This window comes from Onychostruthus taczanowskii, unplaced genomic scaffold (assembly GCF_017590055.1).
Source record: "Onychostruthus taczanowskii isolate IOZ18803 unplaced genomic scaffold, ASM1759005v1 scaffold84, whole genome shotgun sequence".
In the NCBI taxonomy this organism is placed as follows: Eukaryota; Metazoa; Chordata; class Aves; order Passeriformes; family Passeridae; genus Onychostruthus; species Onychostruthus taczanowskii.
This window is the reverse complement of record NW_024506332.1, coordinates 470,890-488,952: the sequence shown is the minus strand read 5'-3', so window position 1 is coordinate 488,952 and position 18,063 is coordinate 470,890. Positions and strand designations below refer to the sequence as shown.

The following is an 18,063-nucleotide window of genomic DNA, read 5'->3' as shown; positions in this document are numbered from 1 at the left end:
TCTTTTGGGTTTGGGGCATCTTGGCACACCCCAGAGCTCCCTGTTCCCTGCAGCAGCACAGCTGGTGAACAGCAGGAGTGGGAAGCGAGGGGATTATTGCTTCAGGCAGGCACTGGGCATGAAAATGGGGCTAGCCAAGGTTGTAAGGGTGGATTTAAAGGCTGTTTGAGGCTGTCAGAGTTAAACAAGTTGCTGTCAGGGCAAGGAACAGACTGCAGGGAGGGTTTCCTGTGTTCTCACTCAGGTGGTGCTGGCTGCTCTGGCCATGGTGGGACCCAGCTGGGTATTTCTGGCTGAAAAAAGGGAAATGCAGGCTGTGAAAAGTGAAGGGTGCTCCCTTCTTCCTTGCAGTCCATTAGCATTTATGAAGTGCTGGGGTTTTTCCCCTGAAAGTCCCTTTGTAAGAAGTGTGAAGTGACTATGTTACTAAAAGTTGTTGGGTGCAGAGCCCTTACTATTTTTTAATTCTTATTTTTCCCCCTTGCTGGTGGCACTCCAAGCTGTGTCCCAAGCTCCCCACCAGGCTTAAGATCCTCTTAATTGTGAGTGGGAGCCAGTGGAGATGCTCCAGATTGCTGCCAGTGACTTCAGACACTGAAGTGTCTGAAGTGTCTCTCTCCAGGAGAGCCAAGTCCTGGGCTTCCAGCCTGTGCTCACCAGGCCAGGCTGAAGAATCTGAAGGTCCATTTTGGCCCTCAAACCCTGTGCACAAAGGCCCAGCCCAGGCAGTGAGAGCAGATGCTTCCTGTGCAATGCTCCTGCCAAGCACTGAATCCACAGAGGAAATTAAAATCCATTGAAGATCAAACTTGGTATCAAAAATGCCTCTTCTGTTGCTGCTTTGTTTCAGCTGCTTCCTTTGCATCTGTTTGTGTTTGTTGTGATGTTTCTGGCTCGGGATGAGCCCGAGCTGCAGAGTTTGGAGGCAGATCTGAACCGTCCCCAAGGTTTGGGGGTGTTGGGTTCCGGGGCTCTGGCACAGCCCAGGGATGAAGGGAGCAGCTGCAGGGCTTGGATGTGGGACAGCATCTCCTTGCACTCCACAAACACCTCCTGACATGAGGAGTGCCCAGATCTCTGTTGTCTTAGGCAGACCTTGCTGCTCCTGGGGCTGGTTTTACTTTCAGGCTCCTTTAACCTCCTTTGCCTCAGGCTCTTTTCTATTTCTTTAGGCCGTTTTTTGCTCTTTTATGACAAAATACCTCGTTCTTCTTTTGGTAGTGATGTGCTGGGGCTGCCAGGTGAGCTGTGCTGAGCCTCAGGGGTTCCCTGCACCCCAAAGCAGCCCAGCCCCAGCAGCTGAGCACAGGGGGCTGTGCAGGGGCTCAGCAGGGCTCCCAGCTGGGCTCAGCCTCAGCTCACCTGCCTCTGTGCTTTGGGGGCCAGCTGGCTCCTCACTGCAGCCAGGGTGACTTTGCTCTGGCTCTCAAAATGCTCTTCAGAGCTGCCTCAGAACTGAAGGATGTGTGGGGGCTGCCTTAACCCCCCACTGAAACCCTGCCACCTCAGAGGGCAGGGCATTCACAGAAAGCATCTCCTGGTGGGTCAGATTGGCTGAGCCGTGCTTTTCCAGCCAGGTTTTTGCTCCTGTAAAGCCTCAGCACAGTCCTTAGAGCAGAATTTTGGAGGAATATGATGAGCTGTTGTGCTTGGGGATACAATTCCTGAGATCTTTTTAATGCCTGTCATTACTCACAGGTACAAAAGCTGATGTGAAGCAATTCCTTTGTTCAGTTGGCTTCATGAATCTAAAAAGTGGGGGGAAGGAGCAGCAGCCTCTGATAAATAACTGGGGTGGAGAGGAGCCACATGCAGCCACAGAGCCTCCTGCAGAGCCTTGCTGCCCTTTTTCTTGTCTCCCAAAGTAGAAATCAGTGGTGCTGAGGATTCCCAAGCATTTTCAGGGAATTTCAGCACCTGGAAGTGCCCAAGGCCAGGCTGGAGCACCCTGGGGCAGTGGAAGGTGTCCCTGTCCATGGCAGGGGTGGCACTGGATGAATTTCAAGGTCCTTTCCAAACCATTCTGGGATTATTGTTTGTAAAGTCCTTTTCTTTTTGGGTTTTTAACTCACAAGGAGCCTACAGACTGCAAGATGCAACATAATGCCTGTGATTTGTGATGAATTAGTCAGGTTTGAAGAAAAATACTTAACGAGAGCACAGGGATTTGTGGAAAAGCCTGACAATGGAAACAGGAAGGGTTTTTCTCTCCCTCTCCTGTTTTCCCAAAAGGATTCCTGGCTTTTCATCCTTAACCAGAGCTGCTCAGATGTGCAGTGCTTCATTGTGAAGCCTGTGATGAACCTGCCACCTAATTACAAGGATAAACCTGTTCCTGAACAGATCTTAAAGTAATTTCTTTTTCTTTTCCCTCAACATTTTGTGTGTGTTTTCCCCATTAACTTGGGCACAAGGTGCTGTGCCTTTGTATCTTGTGTAAATTGTGTAAATTCCTCCCCACAAACTGTGAGGAAACACTTGAACATTTGAGTGAAGAGGATGGGAGGTGAGGGAAATCACCTTTTTACTCTGCTTCTTCCCAGCTACTACAGAGCCAACGAGGTGCAGCAGTTCACTCACTCCAGACCTGTCAGGAAAGGAGAGAAAGATCCAGACAACGAGTTTGCTGTGAGTCCTTTGCCTTTTGTTTGCTTTGTGGATGGCATTTTGACCAAAGTGTCACCTTTTCCCTCTCCCTGTGGCCGCAGAGGTTGGGAATGAGAAAGCAGGAGACACAAAGGGCATTGCAGGCTCCACCTGAAGTTGGGGGTGATGCCAGGGGGCTCCATAGCTGGAGCTGGAACATTCAGCATCCATCAGAACCAGCAGTGTGGTGCTGGCTGAGCCCAGGCTCAGCAGAGCCCAGCCTGGGGCTCCCTCCCAGGGAGGGAGGTGGGCATGGCTGTGGAGCTCCACAGCTTCTTCTGGCAGCCTCATTCCACGAGGAGAGGGTTCAGTTGCAAGGCCATTATTTTCCTTACACCTCAGATATCTTTTTTTCCTTCTCTGACCAGAACATGTGGATAGAAAGGACAACCTACACCACAGCTTATTCATTCCCAGGCATCCTCAAGTGGTTTGAGGTCAAACAGGTCACAACGGTGAGTTCTCCACGGGGCTGCATCTCCTCCTCTCCAATCCCTCATGCACCAAGCCTTGAGCACTTGGGAATGCCAGTCCTTCTACTGCTGGATGTGGCACAGATAAAAGCAAATGATTTCGTTTCTTGCTCAGTGGAGAGGAATGAACCACAGAACTACGGAATCCCAGAAGGGTTGGGGTTGGGACAACCCTAAAATCATCCAGTGTCACCCTCTGCCATGGGCAGGGCCACCTTCCAGTGTCCCAGGGTGCTCCAGCTTGGCCTTGGACACTGCCAGGGATCCAGGGTCAGCCACAGCTCCCTGGGAATTCCATCCCAGCCCCTCCCACCCTCGCAGAGAAGGATTTCTCCCTAAAAATTGCATGAAGGTGTGAAAGGTTTATTCTGTGACTCTAAAGAAAGTTCATTCTGTTTCTTCTGTCCCTCAGGAGGAGATCAGCCCCCTGGAGAATGCCATAGAAACCATGGAGCTCACCAATGAGAAGATCACCAACATTGTCCAGCAGCACGGCTGGGACCGGAGCCTGCCCGTGCACCCCCTGTCCATGCTGCTCAATGGCATCGTGGACCCCGCTGTCATGGGGGGCTACACCAACTATGAGAAGGTGCTGGCACGTCCAGGGAGCCCCTCTGCAGGGCTGGGACAGCTGGGGTGTCAAGGTCCCTTCCAACACAAATCATTCCAGAATTCCCTGGAGAGGGAGTGGGGACAAAGGATGGAGGGACAGCACACAGGGAATGGCTCCCACTGCCAGAGGGCAGGGATGGATGGGATACTGGGCAGGAATTGTTCCCTGGGAGGGAATTCCCAGAGCAGCTGTGGCTGCCCTGGATCCCTGGCAGTGCCCAAGGCCAGGTTGGACAGGGCTTGGAGCTCCCTGATCCCTGAAGTCCCTTGCAGCCCAAAGCTCTGCAGACTCTGTGAGCTGCAGCTGCTCCTGGACCCTGCAGTGTGCCAGGCCTGGCAGGAGCTGGCAGGTCCAGTTCCATCTCCAGCTCTCACAGCCCTGCCTGGGGCTCTGTGCAGAGCTCAGGCAGGAGGAGGAGAGGACAGAGCAGAGGTTTGCACTGCCTGCAGGGTGGAAGTGCTCAGCTGTAGTGCTCTCAGGGCAGGATCCAGCTCTTCTGGGCCTTCTTTGCAGTGGGGTGAGAAGCTGCTCCTGCCTTGAGGGGCACAGAAGGGCTCAGGCAGCCCAGGTAACAGAAAAGCCCAGAGCTGGCCTTTCCCCTCTGCATTAATAGGGAATGAGAAGGCAGAAGAGGGTTTCTCTTGCCAGCAGCCTCTGTGTCTTTGGGGTCTTGTGACAGAGCAAATGATTCAGGAAAAAAGCAGCATTTCCTGTACAGGTTTACTCAGCTGACTTCACTTGAGCAGTGTAGGTTGTTCTTTTTTGTGATGTTTAATTTAAGCTGTTGATTCCCTCCACCTAATGATGAAATCCCCAGCACTGCTGGTTTCCACAAAGCACAGGGAATGTGGCAAAACACTTTTAATTCTCCTCAGCTGTGTCCCAGCCCCATGAAGTGAGGGGCACAATTAATTGGGAGAGGGCCTGATTGATCTGGGGTCTAACTGCTGATTCCAGAGGAGTTTGGATGCTTTGCCAGGGCTGAATTTGGCCCCGAATCCTCCCATTTTATGAATTAAGGTTGACATCAAGTTTAGAATTACAGAAGTGGGAAAGCAGTTAAAACTAGAAAACACAAAATCTCTGCAGCCACATCTGGAACTACTCATTTCTGGTTCATATTTTCCTATTTCAGCTGCAGATCAGTGCAGAACATTTGGCTTTTGTGGGCGGCTAAAATCTGAGTTTTAATTGTTTCATGGTAGCCAAAACCCAAAGTTGGGGTTTTTAAACATCTTTCCTCTTGCAATAATGAAGCACTTTAAAGGAAAATCCTCTGGGACCAACCCAGCAGCCCTTTCCCAGGCTCACCTCCATCCTGTTCATGATCAAACCCCCAGCCCTATAAACTTGTACCACAGTCCAGTCTTACAGAAGTAAAAAAAAATATACTCAGAGGCTGAAATAGCTCAGAGGGACAAATGAAAAACTTATTAGGGGGTTTATCCAGGAAAAAAAATTATTCTGAGCAGGAATTGGGATCCATTTTAATGGGATACATCATGGGAATTGGCACAAATTTAAGTTTTCAGTCCAGGAAAGTGGATTTGTGTTTGTTCAACTTCAAACCAAGACCAGATTGTGCTGATTAAAGGTAAACTCAGGAGAAGTGGAGACTAAAGGTGCTTTGTTGAAGGAAGCTGGGAGCCCAAATCCCAGCATGGTCTTTATTTCTACTGAATCTTTGTAACCAGCCCCAGGTGAAAACGAGGGATTTAGGGGCTGAAATAAGGAAATTGCAGCAGGAGCTGCTTTGCTCTCCTTGGGGCAGCTTGTGTGCTTGTGTGCTTGTGTGCTTGTGTGCTGTGGGGCACTGGCTGCTGGAAAATAGAGAGGCTTTTTGAAGTCACAACTTGAGGTTTTGAGTCTGCCACTCACATTTAAGTGAGAAGTAGAAGTGATGGAACCTCAGTTTTTCAAATCAGTGCTGGTTTGTGAGAAGAGGATCAGGACTGAGAAAACCTTTCTGATGCAGTTACTGTTTTTCCATGTGTTTCACTAGGAAAAAAACTGTAATTTTTAAAAATAAATAAGTGGGGTTTGTTCCCTCTTCCCAACAAATAACCCTTGTTCCTTGTCCCTCAGCTTGGTGCCAGCAAAATTGGGGTTTAATATGAGGAATAATGGCAGTGAATTGCTTTTAAAGGATCTTCCCCTCAGAGCTGCCTGAGGAAGCAGGGTCTGTGTCACCTATGTCACCTGTGTCACCTTCTCTCTGTGCTTCCAGGCCTTCTTCACAGAGAAATATCTCCAAGAACATCCTGAAGATCAAGACAAAATTGAGCTGCTCAAGCAACAAATTGCTATACAGGTATGGAATTGGGAGAGAGCTGGAGGCACTGGGGGAGGGAAGAGGGAATCCTGGAATGGTTTGGGTGGGAAGGGACCTTAAACCCCATCCAGTGCCACCCCTGCCATGGGCAGGGACACCTCCCACCATCTCAGGCTGCTCCAAATCCCATCCAGCCTGGCCTGGGGAAAATGCTGATGTTTGTTCAGCACCTGGAGTCCAGCACTGAAGTTCCCTCACTGGCAGCAGCTCTGGGGCAGAAGCTCAGCTCCCTTGCTGTGTCACTGGTTATTTTCCCCTCTGCAAACACAAAACACGTTGATTTAAACGCTTTCTTTTTATCTGAGCTGTTGAACTCGCCCTCTGGGGAGCAGGAGGGCTGGTTTGTGCTCCTGCAGCTCATTCTGCTCCTTCCTCCCACCCTCCCTCAGATGCCTCTCCTGGCAGAGGGGATCCGGATCCACGGCGAGAAGCTGACGGAGCAGCTGAAGCCGCTGCACGAGAGGCTCACAGCCTGCTTCAAGGAGCTCAGGAGGAAGGTGGAGAAGCAATACGGGGTCATAACTCTGGTGAGGGAACCTGGTTTTTCCATGTTTTGCCCCTGAGGAACCCAACTCCACCTTTTCCACCCATGGGTGGGTGTGAGGTGGTGTCAGAGAATCCCAGAATCATCAGGGTTGGGAAAGAGCTTTGAGACCATGGAGTGAGTCCCTGCTGTGCCCAATGCCCAGCCCAGAGCTCTGAGTGCCCCATCCAGCCCTTCCTGGGACCCCTCCAGGGATGGGCACTCCAACCCTCCCTGGGCAGTTCCTGAGCCCCCTTTCCATGCAGAAATTCCTGCTGAATCCACCCTGAGTCTGCCCTGGCCCAGCCTGAGGCCGTTCCCTCTCCTCCTGTCCCTGTTCCCTGGAGCACAGCCCGACCCCCCGGCTGTCCCCTCCTGTCAGGAGCTGTGCAGAGCCACAAGGTCCCCCTGAGCCTCCTTTTCTCCAGGCTGAGCCCCTTCCCAGCTCCTGGTGCTTCAAACTCTTCCCCAGCTCTGTTCCCTGCCCTGGATTCCCCCCAGCCCCTCCATGTCCTTCCTGAACTGGGGGACCCAGAACTGGACACAGCACTCCAGGTGTGGCCTCCCCAATTGCCCAGGGACAGTCCCTGCCCTGGTCCTGCTCGTCATTCTGCTCCTGATCCCACCCAGGTGCCTTTGGCCTTTTTGGCCACGTGGGCACACCTGAGCTCATGTCCAGCCGTGTCCATCTGTCCCCCCAGGTCCTTTTGTGTCCAGCAGCTCTGTCCCCACCCTGGGGGTTGTACCCAAATGCAGGCCCTTGCTGTTGTAACCCTGGTGTCCCCGGGGTCAGGCCCTGAGCCCAGTCCGCCCAGGCCCTGTGCAGAGCCAGGCTTGCTGCACATCTGCTCCTTGCTCACGCTGTTCCCTCCTTGCTCACACTGTTCCCTCCTTGCTCATGGTGTTTGCTGTTCCCTCCTTGCTCACGCTGTTCCCTCCCTTCCAGCCCCCGGCGCTGACCGACAGGAAGCCCAGCAGGTCGGGCTCGGTGGTGCTGCCCTACATCATGTCCTCCACCCTCAGGAGGCTCTCGGTCACCTCCGTGGCCTCCTCCGTGGCCTCCACCTCGTCCACCTCGTCCGACAGCGCTTCCTCCAGGCCCGGCTCCGACGGGTCAGTGGCTGGCAGGGACTGGCTGGGATTGGCAGGGACTGGCAGTGGTTGGGAGTGATTGACCATGGCTGGCAGTGGCTGACAGTGGTTGGCAGAGACTGGCAGTGGTTGGCAGTGACTGGCAGTGACTGGCAATGATTGGCAGTGATTGAAGCTTGGCAGTGACGGGCAGTGACGGGCAGTGACGGGCAGTGACTGGCAGTGACGGGCAGTGGTTGGCAGTGGTTGGCAGTGGTTGGCAGTGACTGGCAATGATTGGCAGTGACGGGCAGTGGTTGGCAGCGACTGACAGTGACTGACAGTGACTGACAGTGACTGACAGTGACTGACAGTGATTGACAGTGGTTGGCAGTGACTGGCAGTGATTGGCAGTGACTGACAGTGACTGACAGCGACTGACAGTGACTGGCAGTGGCTGGCAATGGTTGGCACTTGTTGGCAGCAGCGGGAGGTGCCTTAGACAGGATCAGGTGTCACCGCTGGGGCAGGACCAGGAGTGAGGCACACACAGGCTCTGGGTCTCTTCAGAAGGCTAATCCCAGTTTATTAGAAGCCCATTCTTTTACACACCCTCCTGATACAGGTGGGCCTGATGGGTCATTTCATCAACACCCCTCACACCGTGATTGGCTAATTTGGAAAACACCCTTTGGTAAACATCTAATGAGAAAACAACTGTTCAAAACATCAGCTGCAAGATTGTTTTAATTCTTTCTCTCAGCCTTCTCAAAACTCCCCAGAACAATTCCTGGGAAAGTTTATCTGGCTTTCTCTCTCTGACTAAACTGTCACATCCACAATCAGGTGCTCTGAAAATCAAGATTTCCTCCATGGAAATACATTTAAAATGTTTCTGGAGGTCGGTGTTGCTGTTCCATGTTACAGACAGGGGTTTGGAGCACAAGCAGTGGGAGCTGAACCCCAGCTGCTGCCTCTGGAGCCCCTCTTGTCCCCAGCGCATTCCAGGTGCCCACTGCCTCAGTTTCCCAGGAAAACAGCGGTGTGAGGCACCACAAAGGGGTTTATTTTGGTCAGCCAAGAGGGGAATAAGGCACACAGCACTTGTTTCACCCTGTTTGCAGCTGCATCCATGGCGTGTCCCCAGCTGTGTTACCTGGGGACATCCCCTGATGTCACTTGTCTGTTCATGGGCTTTACAGCTGGCATAACCAGAGTTCAGGTGATTTTAGTCTCCAGGTCAGTGAGACTCATGGCTGAGCATGAACTGCAGCTCTGGCTCCCTCTGCAAGCAGATCACACTTTACCTTGGACAAAAACCACATCACACTCAGAATTCCAGGGGTAACAGCACAAATCCCACTGAAAAATCCATGGTTCTGCCTCACTTTTTCACAGTAATCCCTTACACAAACTGAGATCACAGCTTTTTAACAAACAGCCCTTTCCATGTCTGATGGACTCGTGTTTCATGTCTTTCTCACTCTTTTGGGCCACAGATCCACCCTGGAGCCTCTCTTGGAGAGGAGAATATCCACCTCTTCCAGAGCTGAGGAGCTGCCTGTGAAAGATGATGGTGACAACAGGATTAGCAAACTCAAGAGGAAGGAGTGGAGCATTAGCAAGTCTCAGGTTATTGTGGAGAAGGAGCCAGAAACAGAACTGACTTCTAAAATGGTAAGAAACCCATCAGAATAATGACAGCAATAATAAAACCACAGCAGGAGCTGAGTGTTTCCATTGCTCTCAGCCATGCTGGTCAGGGGGAGCCTCATTAAACAGTGGGAGGAGTTCAAATACCAACAAGCCTCCGTCATCTGAGTAATTCTCTTTTTTTAATTTGGAAAATTCCTGTCACAGGCTCAACTGCAGCCTGGCTGGAGGTGCAGACTGGCAGCAGGAGGTGCTGAGCAGAGCTGAGCCCTGGGCTGCTCTCAGCACAAGGTTGGAGCAAGGAGCCCCTGCTCAGCCAGGCAGGGATCCAGCTGCCCAGCCAGATGTTGAGCTGCTCTCAGGCAACAGCACAGCACAAATCAAATGTGAGGTGCAGAGCCTTTGGATGGATTAGGGAGTTGGGAGAAGATGCTCTGGTGGTTCAGTCACCAGCTCTGGGAACCTGGATCTGCCAGGCTGTGCTCTGCTGCAGCCCTGTGTGAGGGCAGGGTGGTGACTGCTTGAGGAACAAACCAGAACGTGCACCCCCAGAGAGCTGGGATGAGGAACAGAGCAGAGGCTGTTGGGCTTTAAGGCTCACAGTGGGGTTCAGAGTGATCACCCAAAGCACAGGGAGGAGTTTCAGCCCACAGGCAGAGCTGTAAAACCTTGGGATGTTGTCCTGATGGCCATAAAAACTGTGTTACACCCTGGGACATTGTCCTGGTGGATGTAAAAACTGTGTTACACTCTGGGACATTGTCCTGGTGGATGTAAAAACTGTGTTACACCCTGGGACATTGTCCTGATGGATGTAAAAACTGTGTTACACCCTGGGACATTGTCCTGGTGGATGTAAAAACTGTGTTACACCCTGGGATATTGTCCTGATGGACATAAAAACTGTGTTACACCCTGGGATATTGTCCTGATGGATGTAAAAACTGTGTTACACCCTGGGACATTGTCCTGGTGGACGTAAAAACTGTGTTACACCTTGAAATATTGTCCTGATGGACATAAAAACTGTGTTACACCCTGGGATATTGTCCTGGTGGATGTAAAAACTGTGTTACACCCTGGGATATTGTCCTGGTGGATGTAAAAAAACTGTGCTACACCCTCAAACTGAGGGAATTGGGCACCTGGTATTTCAGTGCTCCTCATCTCACTGAACTTGGTTACTAATCTGATTTAGCACAGGCTCATTTTTCACAGTAACGAGAAAACACAAATTCCTGTGTTTCCCTTTCCTCTCCCAAGTCCCAGCTGAATCTGGCAGGGACAGGTGATGCTGATCCATTTTCAGGAATTCTCATCAGCTCTGAGGGATGCTTGCCAGCACTTGGAGGCTGCAGAGTGTTTCTAAGAAGGAGATCTGTGGTGCCAGGCTGCTGTCACTGGTACTGACAGCATTTCCAGCCCAGGAAAATTGGGGTTGTGGATGTTGGAGCTGCAGGAGGCCTGGCCCTCTGCCTCTGGAATTGCTGTTGGATGAAATCCCCAATATCTCTGAAGGGAAGGAGCCATCCAGGGTTCCAGTCCTGCCTCAGGATGCTGCAAAGCCCAGGAAAAGCTGCTTTTATGGCTGCTCTGCTCCATGGCTCCACAGTGAGAACAGGAGTTGGACAGAGGGATTTTCTGGGCTCTGGGCTGAGCTGTTTGGGAGCTGGAAAGCCCGAGGGAAGCAAAGAGGGCTTTGTGTGTTACATCTGCCAGTGTGTGGTCCCTTCTGTGCAGAGAGAAATCCTGAGCTGCTCAGGGATGGAGAATTGACCTCTGAAAAACAATAATTATGTGTTTGGGTGACAGCCTGCTCTGGGAAGTAATGAACTAATATTGGAAAGGACCCCAGCATTCATGCACTGCACTTTTGGGGCCACGCTGAGGTGGCCTCGTGGTTTGAGTGAAGAGCACAAAGGATGTGACACTGGAAGGAGCTGGATGCAAATTCCCAAATGCAGAGGATTTGCTCTGTAAAGCCTAAAAGAGACTCATTTCACAGCCCTCAGGAGCTGGAGGATACCAGCAGCCCTGACCAGCACCCAAAATTTTGTTTGTCTTTATTTCTTGGAAAGAGTTCACCTTTACTCCCCTCCAAAGTTATTCACAGAACTGCAGCAATTTTTCAGTGTGACATCTTCCCACCCTGATGAATACAATTAACTAATACATTAATAATACCATTAAAAGCAGTTCAGTGCTGCTCAGGAAGTGCCAGGGGAAGCTGGGCTGTGTCCTGGTAGCACAGAGAGTGCCTTTGACACAGCCAGGGCAGGGCAGGGCTTTCACTCCTGTTCACCTCTCTGTGCCTGTGTTTGTGTCACTGACAGCTCTGGGTCACCTGGCTGTGCTCACCTCTCTGTGTTTGTGTCACTGACAGCTCTGGGTTCCCTGGCTGTGCTCACCTGTGTCCCAGCTGTTTGTGTCCCTGTGACAGCTCTGGGTCCCCTGGCTGTGCTCACCTCTCTGTGTTTGTGTCACTGACAGCTCTGGGTCACCTGGCTGTGCTCACCTGTGTCTCTGTCCAGCAGGGCACGGCAGGGAAGGCACAGAGGCCCAAGAGTCTGCAGCTGGGAGACAACAGGCTGACCCTGCTGCCGGGCTCCTCGCTGCAGCAATGCACCTGCAGCCCTCCCCCCATCACCCCCAAGACCCCCCGGACCCAGAGTAAGTCCTGTGCTGGGATATGGTGGGGGTGGCTCTGTGATTGCTGGGGGGAGGGAGGGAAGGAGGGAGGAGCTGCTCCGAGTTCGATCACAGCTCTTGGAAATATCAAAAATCAAGATTTACTCCATGGAAATACTTTTAAAAGTGTCCTGGAGGTCAGTGTTACTCCATTTTACAGACAGGGGTTTGGAGCACAAACGGTGGGAGCTGAACCCCAGCTGCTGCCTCTGGAGCCCCTCTTGTCCCCAGCGCATTCCAGGTGCCCACTGCCTCAGTTTCCCAGGAAAACAGGGGTTATAATTTTTGTCAGATAACAGAATTTGGCTGTGGTATCAAAGATCAGATCTGTGGCTTGCACATCACTTGTTGAGGCAGTGTAAAACAGGAATTCCGGGGAACAGTTTCTGGGTTTCTCAGTTCCTTTCTTGTTTTCTCCTGTAGTGACCTGGACAAGAAGGATGGGGAGGGACTTCTCACAGGGGTGTGGAGTGATGGACCCAGAGGAGCAGTTTTAAACTGCCAGAGGGCAGGGTTAGATGGGATTTTGGGGAGAAATTCCTTCCTGGGAGGGTGGGGAGGAGCTGGGATGGGATTCCCAGAGCAGCTGGGGCTGCCCCTGGATCCCTGGCAGTGCCCAAGGCCAGGCTGGAGCCCCCTGGGACAGTGGGGGATGTCCCTGCCATGGCAGGGGTGGCACTGGGTGGGATTTAAGGTCCTTCCTACCCCACCTGTCCCATGACTCTCTGAATTTTGGGCAGGTTTGTTATACCCTGGGGCAAACAGCACGTCCAGTCAGTGCAGCTGGCTGTGAATCACCAGTCAGGTCTGCAGGAGCATCTCCAGTGGATCCCCAGGAGGGCACTGCAGGGATCCACGGTGTTTGTGATCAGCTTTGTGCCTCAATTATCAATGCAAGCCCTGAGGGTTCTGTTAATTAATGAACAGTAACTCCCGTCACATGGCAGAGAGTTTAGGAGAGCTTGCTCTGCTGCTTGGACATGCAGCTGTAAATGTTCCAGCTGAAGGAGATGGAATTTCTTTTCAAGAATTAACAAAATGAATCATTTCAAAGGTTTCAAAAATATGCTGAATGTAAAACAGCACAATAATCTGATCCTGGAAAAGAAGAGGGGGAAAAAGCCCTTTCTTGTATATTCAGGAAGTTCTATAGTTAATTCTGCAGCAGAGTTTAAATGTTAATTCTGCAGCACATTTAAATGTGGCTTAAGGTAAAAATAAAAATCCCTGGGCAGTTCCAGCCCTAGAACTCCGTGGCTGCTGCATTTCTCAGTCTGCTGCTCCTTTTTGAGAGGAACAGAAGTTCCTGGGTAGGACCTGGCTGTCTTTATGTGGGTATCAAGTCAGAACCCAGTGCAGACAATGATCTAAACCAGCATGAAATTGTCCTGAGGGGATGAAAACAAAAAGAAATCCTTACAGGGCAGGGGATGAGTTGGGGAGACAACCAGAAACAAATTCAGGAGCTCTGTGAAGAAAGATCTGTGAAAGGAACGTGAAACCTCTCTCTTCCCCTTACCAAGGGTTTAATTGTTAGAATCCTCTGAACTTTATCTCCTCATCAGCTGGAGTTAAAATCAAAGTGAGTTCTGAGGGGGCTGTCCCAGAACACTCCAGATGTGCTGATGGAAGCAGTTTGCTGCTCCCTGGGGCAGCTCAGAGCCCTTTGGGGAAGGGGAAGCTCCTCAGGGCATTGGGAGCTGGAGGGGGACTCAGCTGGGACCCAGCACATGCAGGAGGCTCAGTGCTGGAGCAGGGAGCTGCTCACAGATGGAAACCATAGGGTATTTAATGAATCTTCTTAAAAATCTGTCTGCAACCCCATTTCCCTTTCCTTTTGCACATTTCTGATTTGTTCTTTTTTTTTTTTTCCCTTATTTTGTGTTATTTCTCCTCTGATTGTTGTTGTTTCCAGGCTCCCCCTCCCTTCAGGCTGATGGATTGGCCACACCACCCCCCCCTCCACCCAAAAGCAAACCCTACGAGAGCAGCACCCCCAGGAACTCCTTGGAGGTGAGGAAATGGGGGCTGACAGCTTTTTGGAGAGCAGCTTTGGAGCAGGAGGCACCAGTGGAACTTTGCAAGCTGATCTTAGGGTGGTGCTGCTTGAAACCTGTCTCATCATTTCAGTGCTTCACTCCCTGAAACCACAAAAGAAGGAAAAAATAGGTTTTTGCTTCAGGAAAAGGCAGTGGAGTGCAGTGCCTTTATTTTTTATTTTTTTTTTCCAAGTGGGAGTTGTGTTGTCCTTGGTCAGGAAAAAAGTGTGTGGGGGTGGGAAGAGACATGGAAAACACACCAGCAGCAACAGTTTCAAAAACATGATCAGCCATAAAATACTGCAATAATTTGGGCTGAAAAAGAAGTGTGGGGGAAAATCACAATTTTCAGAGGTCTCCAATGTCTCCTTCTAATCTTCAGCTAGGCAGAAACTGATTTTTCAAGCCATCAGTGACTTTAAAAAGCCTGTATTTAAATCCTGCCCTTTGTCTCAATTCCATGGAGTGATTTTCTTGCAGGAATGTCAAGCTGGCCCTTTGTCAGTGCTGCATCACTGATGTTTCTCTTACACCTTGGTGTCTCCAGGCAGTTTGGAATCCCTGACATGCAAATATTGTGTCAGAATCGTTTCACCTGCCCCTGAAGCGAAAGTGCTGGTGATGCCAGCCTAATTCCTGAGCAGTGGGAAGCAAGAAAGGATCCATTTGTGACTGGGAGAGGGATGTGCTGGGTTCCCAAAGCCTGTCAGGAGTTACCTTTTGCAATTGAAAGGGAGGGATGTCTTCCCCAGTCCAATTGACAGAGAGGATTTGGGAGTGCCTGAGTGAGATAAACTGGGATTTGTCCAAAAAGAATTTGAAGAGGGATCACACTTAACTGCTTTAGCAGCACGGGAAGACAAGAAAACAGCTCATCACTTAATTCTGTGTTGCGACTCTGGAATAAAGCCTTGAAATGAGGGATCAGGGGAAAGTTTTTCTTCTTTGCCCTTCATTTGGCTGGAAGTGAGCGTGGCTGCTGTGGTGCTGTACCCAGCAGAGAGACCCCAGCCCCAGGGATGCTGTGGGAGTCACTGGATTAGGAGGATTAATAAAAGAGCCTCCTTCCCTTGAGTCTTGTAAGGGAACTAATTACTGCCATGTCCTGGCCTGCAGCATCCCCTTGGCTGGCAGCCAGAGGGAAAGGATTCACAGGGCTCTAAAGGTAGAGGGGAAAGATTCACAGGGCTCTAAAGGTAGATTGGGGGGGGTTTCTGAAGGGTTTTGTTAGTTTGCTGTTGTAAAATTGGGTCTCTCTTCCTTTGGTTAAAACAATCCTGAAAAGTTGAGTTTTGGCTGAGGAGTGATGAACCACACAAGCTCCTCACTCTCCTGGCCTTTCCCATCTCATTTATTTACAGGATGCCCCTTAAAACAGGCAGAGACAACATGAAACCCCCCTCAGTGCAGATTTCTGCAAGAGCAAGAAACCTCCCAGCCCCTCTGCAGGCAGGCAGGATGTGGCTTGTTTAATTACAGCTGCCCTTGCTTCCATGTTAGGGTGTAGAGTTTTGCATTCTGATTTGAACACATTTTACATCCTTTTGGGGCAGTTCAGCCAGCCAGCAGGAGAAAAAAGCTGAATTTTGAAACCTGGAAGGAAATGGGTTTGTTGCTATTTTACTGATGACCAAAAGGAGGGAGCTGGGCTTTAGGTCAGAAGCAATTAAAGTCTATCCTAGGCCTGCTCTAGCAGCTAAAACATTTCAGCTTCTGCTGTCTCCTGGGGACCTGTCCTTGTTTGGCCCTGTCCCACGGAGCTGAGGCTGAGCTCCAAGGTTTGCTCCTGGAAGAGCCATCACGGCCTTCTGGGTTTCTCATTTGGTGAAGCACAACGCCCTCCACTCGCCAGCAAAGGTTTGATTTTGTGTTTCCATCTCCTCAGGTTGCTCCACCGCTGCCCAGCAGGCGTGAGGCCAAGCCTCCCCCTCCACCCCCCAAAGCCAGGAAATCCAGCGTGGTGTCCTCGGAGCCGGGGCTGCCCTGAGCGTTTGGGGTCACAGCAACGCCAGCCTGCAGTGGCTGCTTCACCTCCAGCCAGCCTGGGGATCGCCCCTGCCACTCCAGCTCTTCCCCTGGGAAATACCTGTCCACCTTTTCCTAGGAAGTGCCACAAAGGAGACGTGGCTGGGACTGGGCTCCCTCCCGTGTGTTTGCCTGTGCGGCGCTGGCACCCTAATCCCGACGTCTCCCTGCTGGAATTCTTCACTCTCCTGGTCTTGTCTGTCCCAAGTTTGTCACTGCTGCAATCCCAGTGTAACTGGGAGTCCTGGCTGGTCTCACTGGTGATGTCACTGCAGGGCAGTGCAGTTTCCTGGGTCAGGCTCTCTGCCCAGCTTGTGCTTGGTTTGGTACAAGATCTCATTTTGTGCTTTTTAATGGGGTGGAAAAAATCCCTTCCATGAATGTCTGAGATGACAGAAGCTGCACTTTGGCCAGAACTGGCCTGGTACCAGCTGCACTGATACCAGAACTGGACTGGTACCAGCTGCACTGATACCAGGGCTGGCCTGGTACCAGCTGCACTGATACCAGGGCTGGCCTGGTACCAGCTGCACTGATACCAGAGCTGGCCTGGTACCAGCTGCACTGATACCAGAGCTTTACTGGTACCAGTTCCATAAGCAGCTTGTGGCCTGTTTATTTATCATCAATATTGATGAAGATTTTGCTTTCTCTTCCAGGAAGTAATTTTGGTTGTTCATTCTGTCCTTTTGCTTCTGATTATCTTGTAGAAGTTGGGAAGAGCCACTAAAACCCTGCTGAGGGTGTTGCTCACAGCAGGAAATGCAATTACTGTTGGGCTGGGGGCTCACGGGCCATTACTGTGCTCCGCTGACTGAAATGGGTTTCTGACCTTACTGAAAAACCAAAGTTTGTTAAACCTAATGAAAAGTTTCCTCAGCAAAGGCTTTCTCAGGGAAAACAAAACCCAACCCAACAAAAACCACCCCCAGGAGGGTTTTGCTCAGACTGAAGTTGTCATTTTCTTTTGTCCTTCCCAATTCTTTTGACATCGGTGTGACTGCAGGAGCTGCTGTGCTGCCTGCCCAGCTCTGAAAGCAGATTGCCCTCATCCCAGAGTCATCCCAGATTCCCATCAGCTCCAGCTTGGAGCTGCTCTGGAGGTGGCACTGCAGTCACATCCCATCCATCCCCAGCCGGATTGCCGCACTCACTTCCAGCTGTCTCCGGGCTGCTGCTTCTCAGGGGAGATCTGGGGACTCTCCCTGGACACCCTGGGCAGCTTTGCCCCTCTCTGGGGCACTGTGGGACGTGTCAGCTCCTCCTTGTGTTCTTGGACACAGACACTGCTTGACTTGAAAGCCACTGGGTTTTCTTGCCTTTCCATTTTCTGTGCACTCTCCCTCCCTGCTGTGCTCACACAGCCCGGGATCCTCTCAAAGTTTCCTTCAAAAGCAGCTTTGTGTCTGGGCTGAGAATTCTGCTTCAGGCAGAACAAAGGATGTGGTCTGAGTTGTCTGAAGTGCATCTCAACAGCACCTATTGTTAATTCAGTGCCTTTCCCCACTCTGCAGCTGCCTCTGCCCTCAGTCCTGGGTGCTCTTCAGGCAGGTTGGGTTTAACTCCTTGAGTGGATCAGCAGGAGCAGAGGAGGGATCCCAGGAATGGTTTCTCTGGTGTGGGCAAACAGACTGAGCTGTCAGGTTTGGGTGTTCTGGTTCTAAGTGACTTTGGAGTCCTCTTTTCCAGCCTTTTTGTTCTGCTTTAACAACATTAACATACGGAGGTGCCTATTGCATCCAGGTTTTTTTCCTGGAGAAGGAAAACTCCATGCAGAAAACACTCAGGAGGAGGTATGACCTTGGAAAGAGTTTTTCAGCTGATCTTCAACCAGCTTTTTTCTCTTTTAATCGGGGACATTTGGCTCTGGCTGCATTTTTTGCAGTTACAGACCAGGATTTTGAGCAGAATCTTTGGCACATTGGTGGTGAATTATCCCTCCCTTCCTTCCCTTCCTTGGGCAGTGCAGCTGCCACCTTCAGCTCTGCTCTGCCTTGGAA

The 18,063-nt window shown here is 51.1% G+C and overlaps 1 protein-coding gene across 1 annotated transcript in view; it reads left to right on the top strand.

Moving 5' to 3' along the window:
- DOCK5 (dedicator of cytokinesis 5) overlaps positions 1–16,617 on the top strand; it is a 73,714-nt gene extending 57,097 nt beyond the window's left edge. Inside the window, exons 40-50 of the mRNA XM_041424723.1 lie at positions 2,270–2,351; positions 2,544–2,628; positions 3,015–3,101; positions 3,532–3,708; positions 5,960–6,043; positions 6,454–6,591; positions 7,534–7,700; positions 9,158–9,335; positions 11,846–11,981; positions 13,915–14,012; positions 15,924–16,617. Of these exons, the coding sequence (XP_041280657.1) occupies positions 2,270–2,351; positions 2,544–2,628; positions 3,015–3,101; positions 3,532–3,708; positions 5,960–6,043; positions 6,454–6,591; positions 7,534–7,700; positions 9,158–9,335; positions 11,846–11,981; positions 13,915–14,012; positions 15,924–16,025 (1,334 nt within the window). The 3' untranslated portion in view covers positions 16,026–16,617. The remainder of the gene's footprint in view (positions 1–2,269; positions 2,352–2,543; positions 2,629–3,014; positions 3,102–3,531; positions 3,709–5,959; positions 6,044–6,453; positions 6,592–7,533; positions 7,701–9,157; positions 9,336–11,845; positions 11,982–13,914; positions 14,013–15,923) is intronic.
- The last annotated feature ends 1,446 nt before the right edge of the window (positions 16,618–18,063 follow it).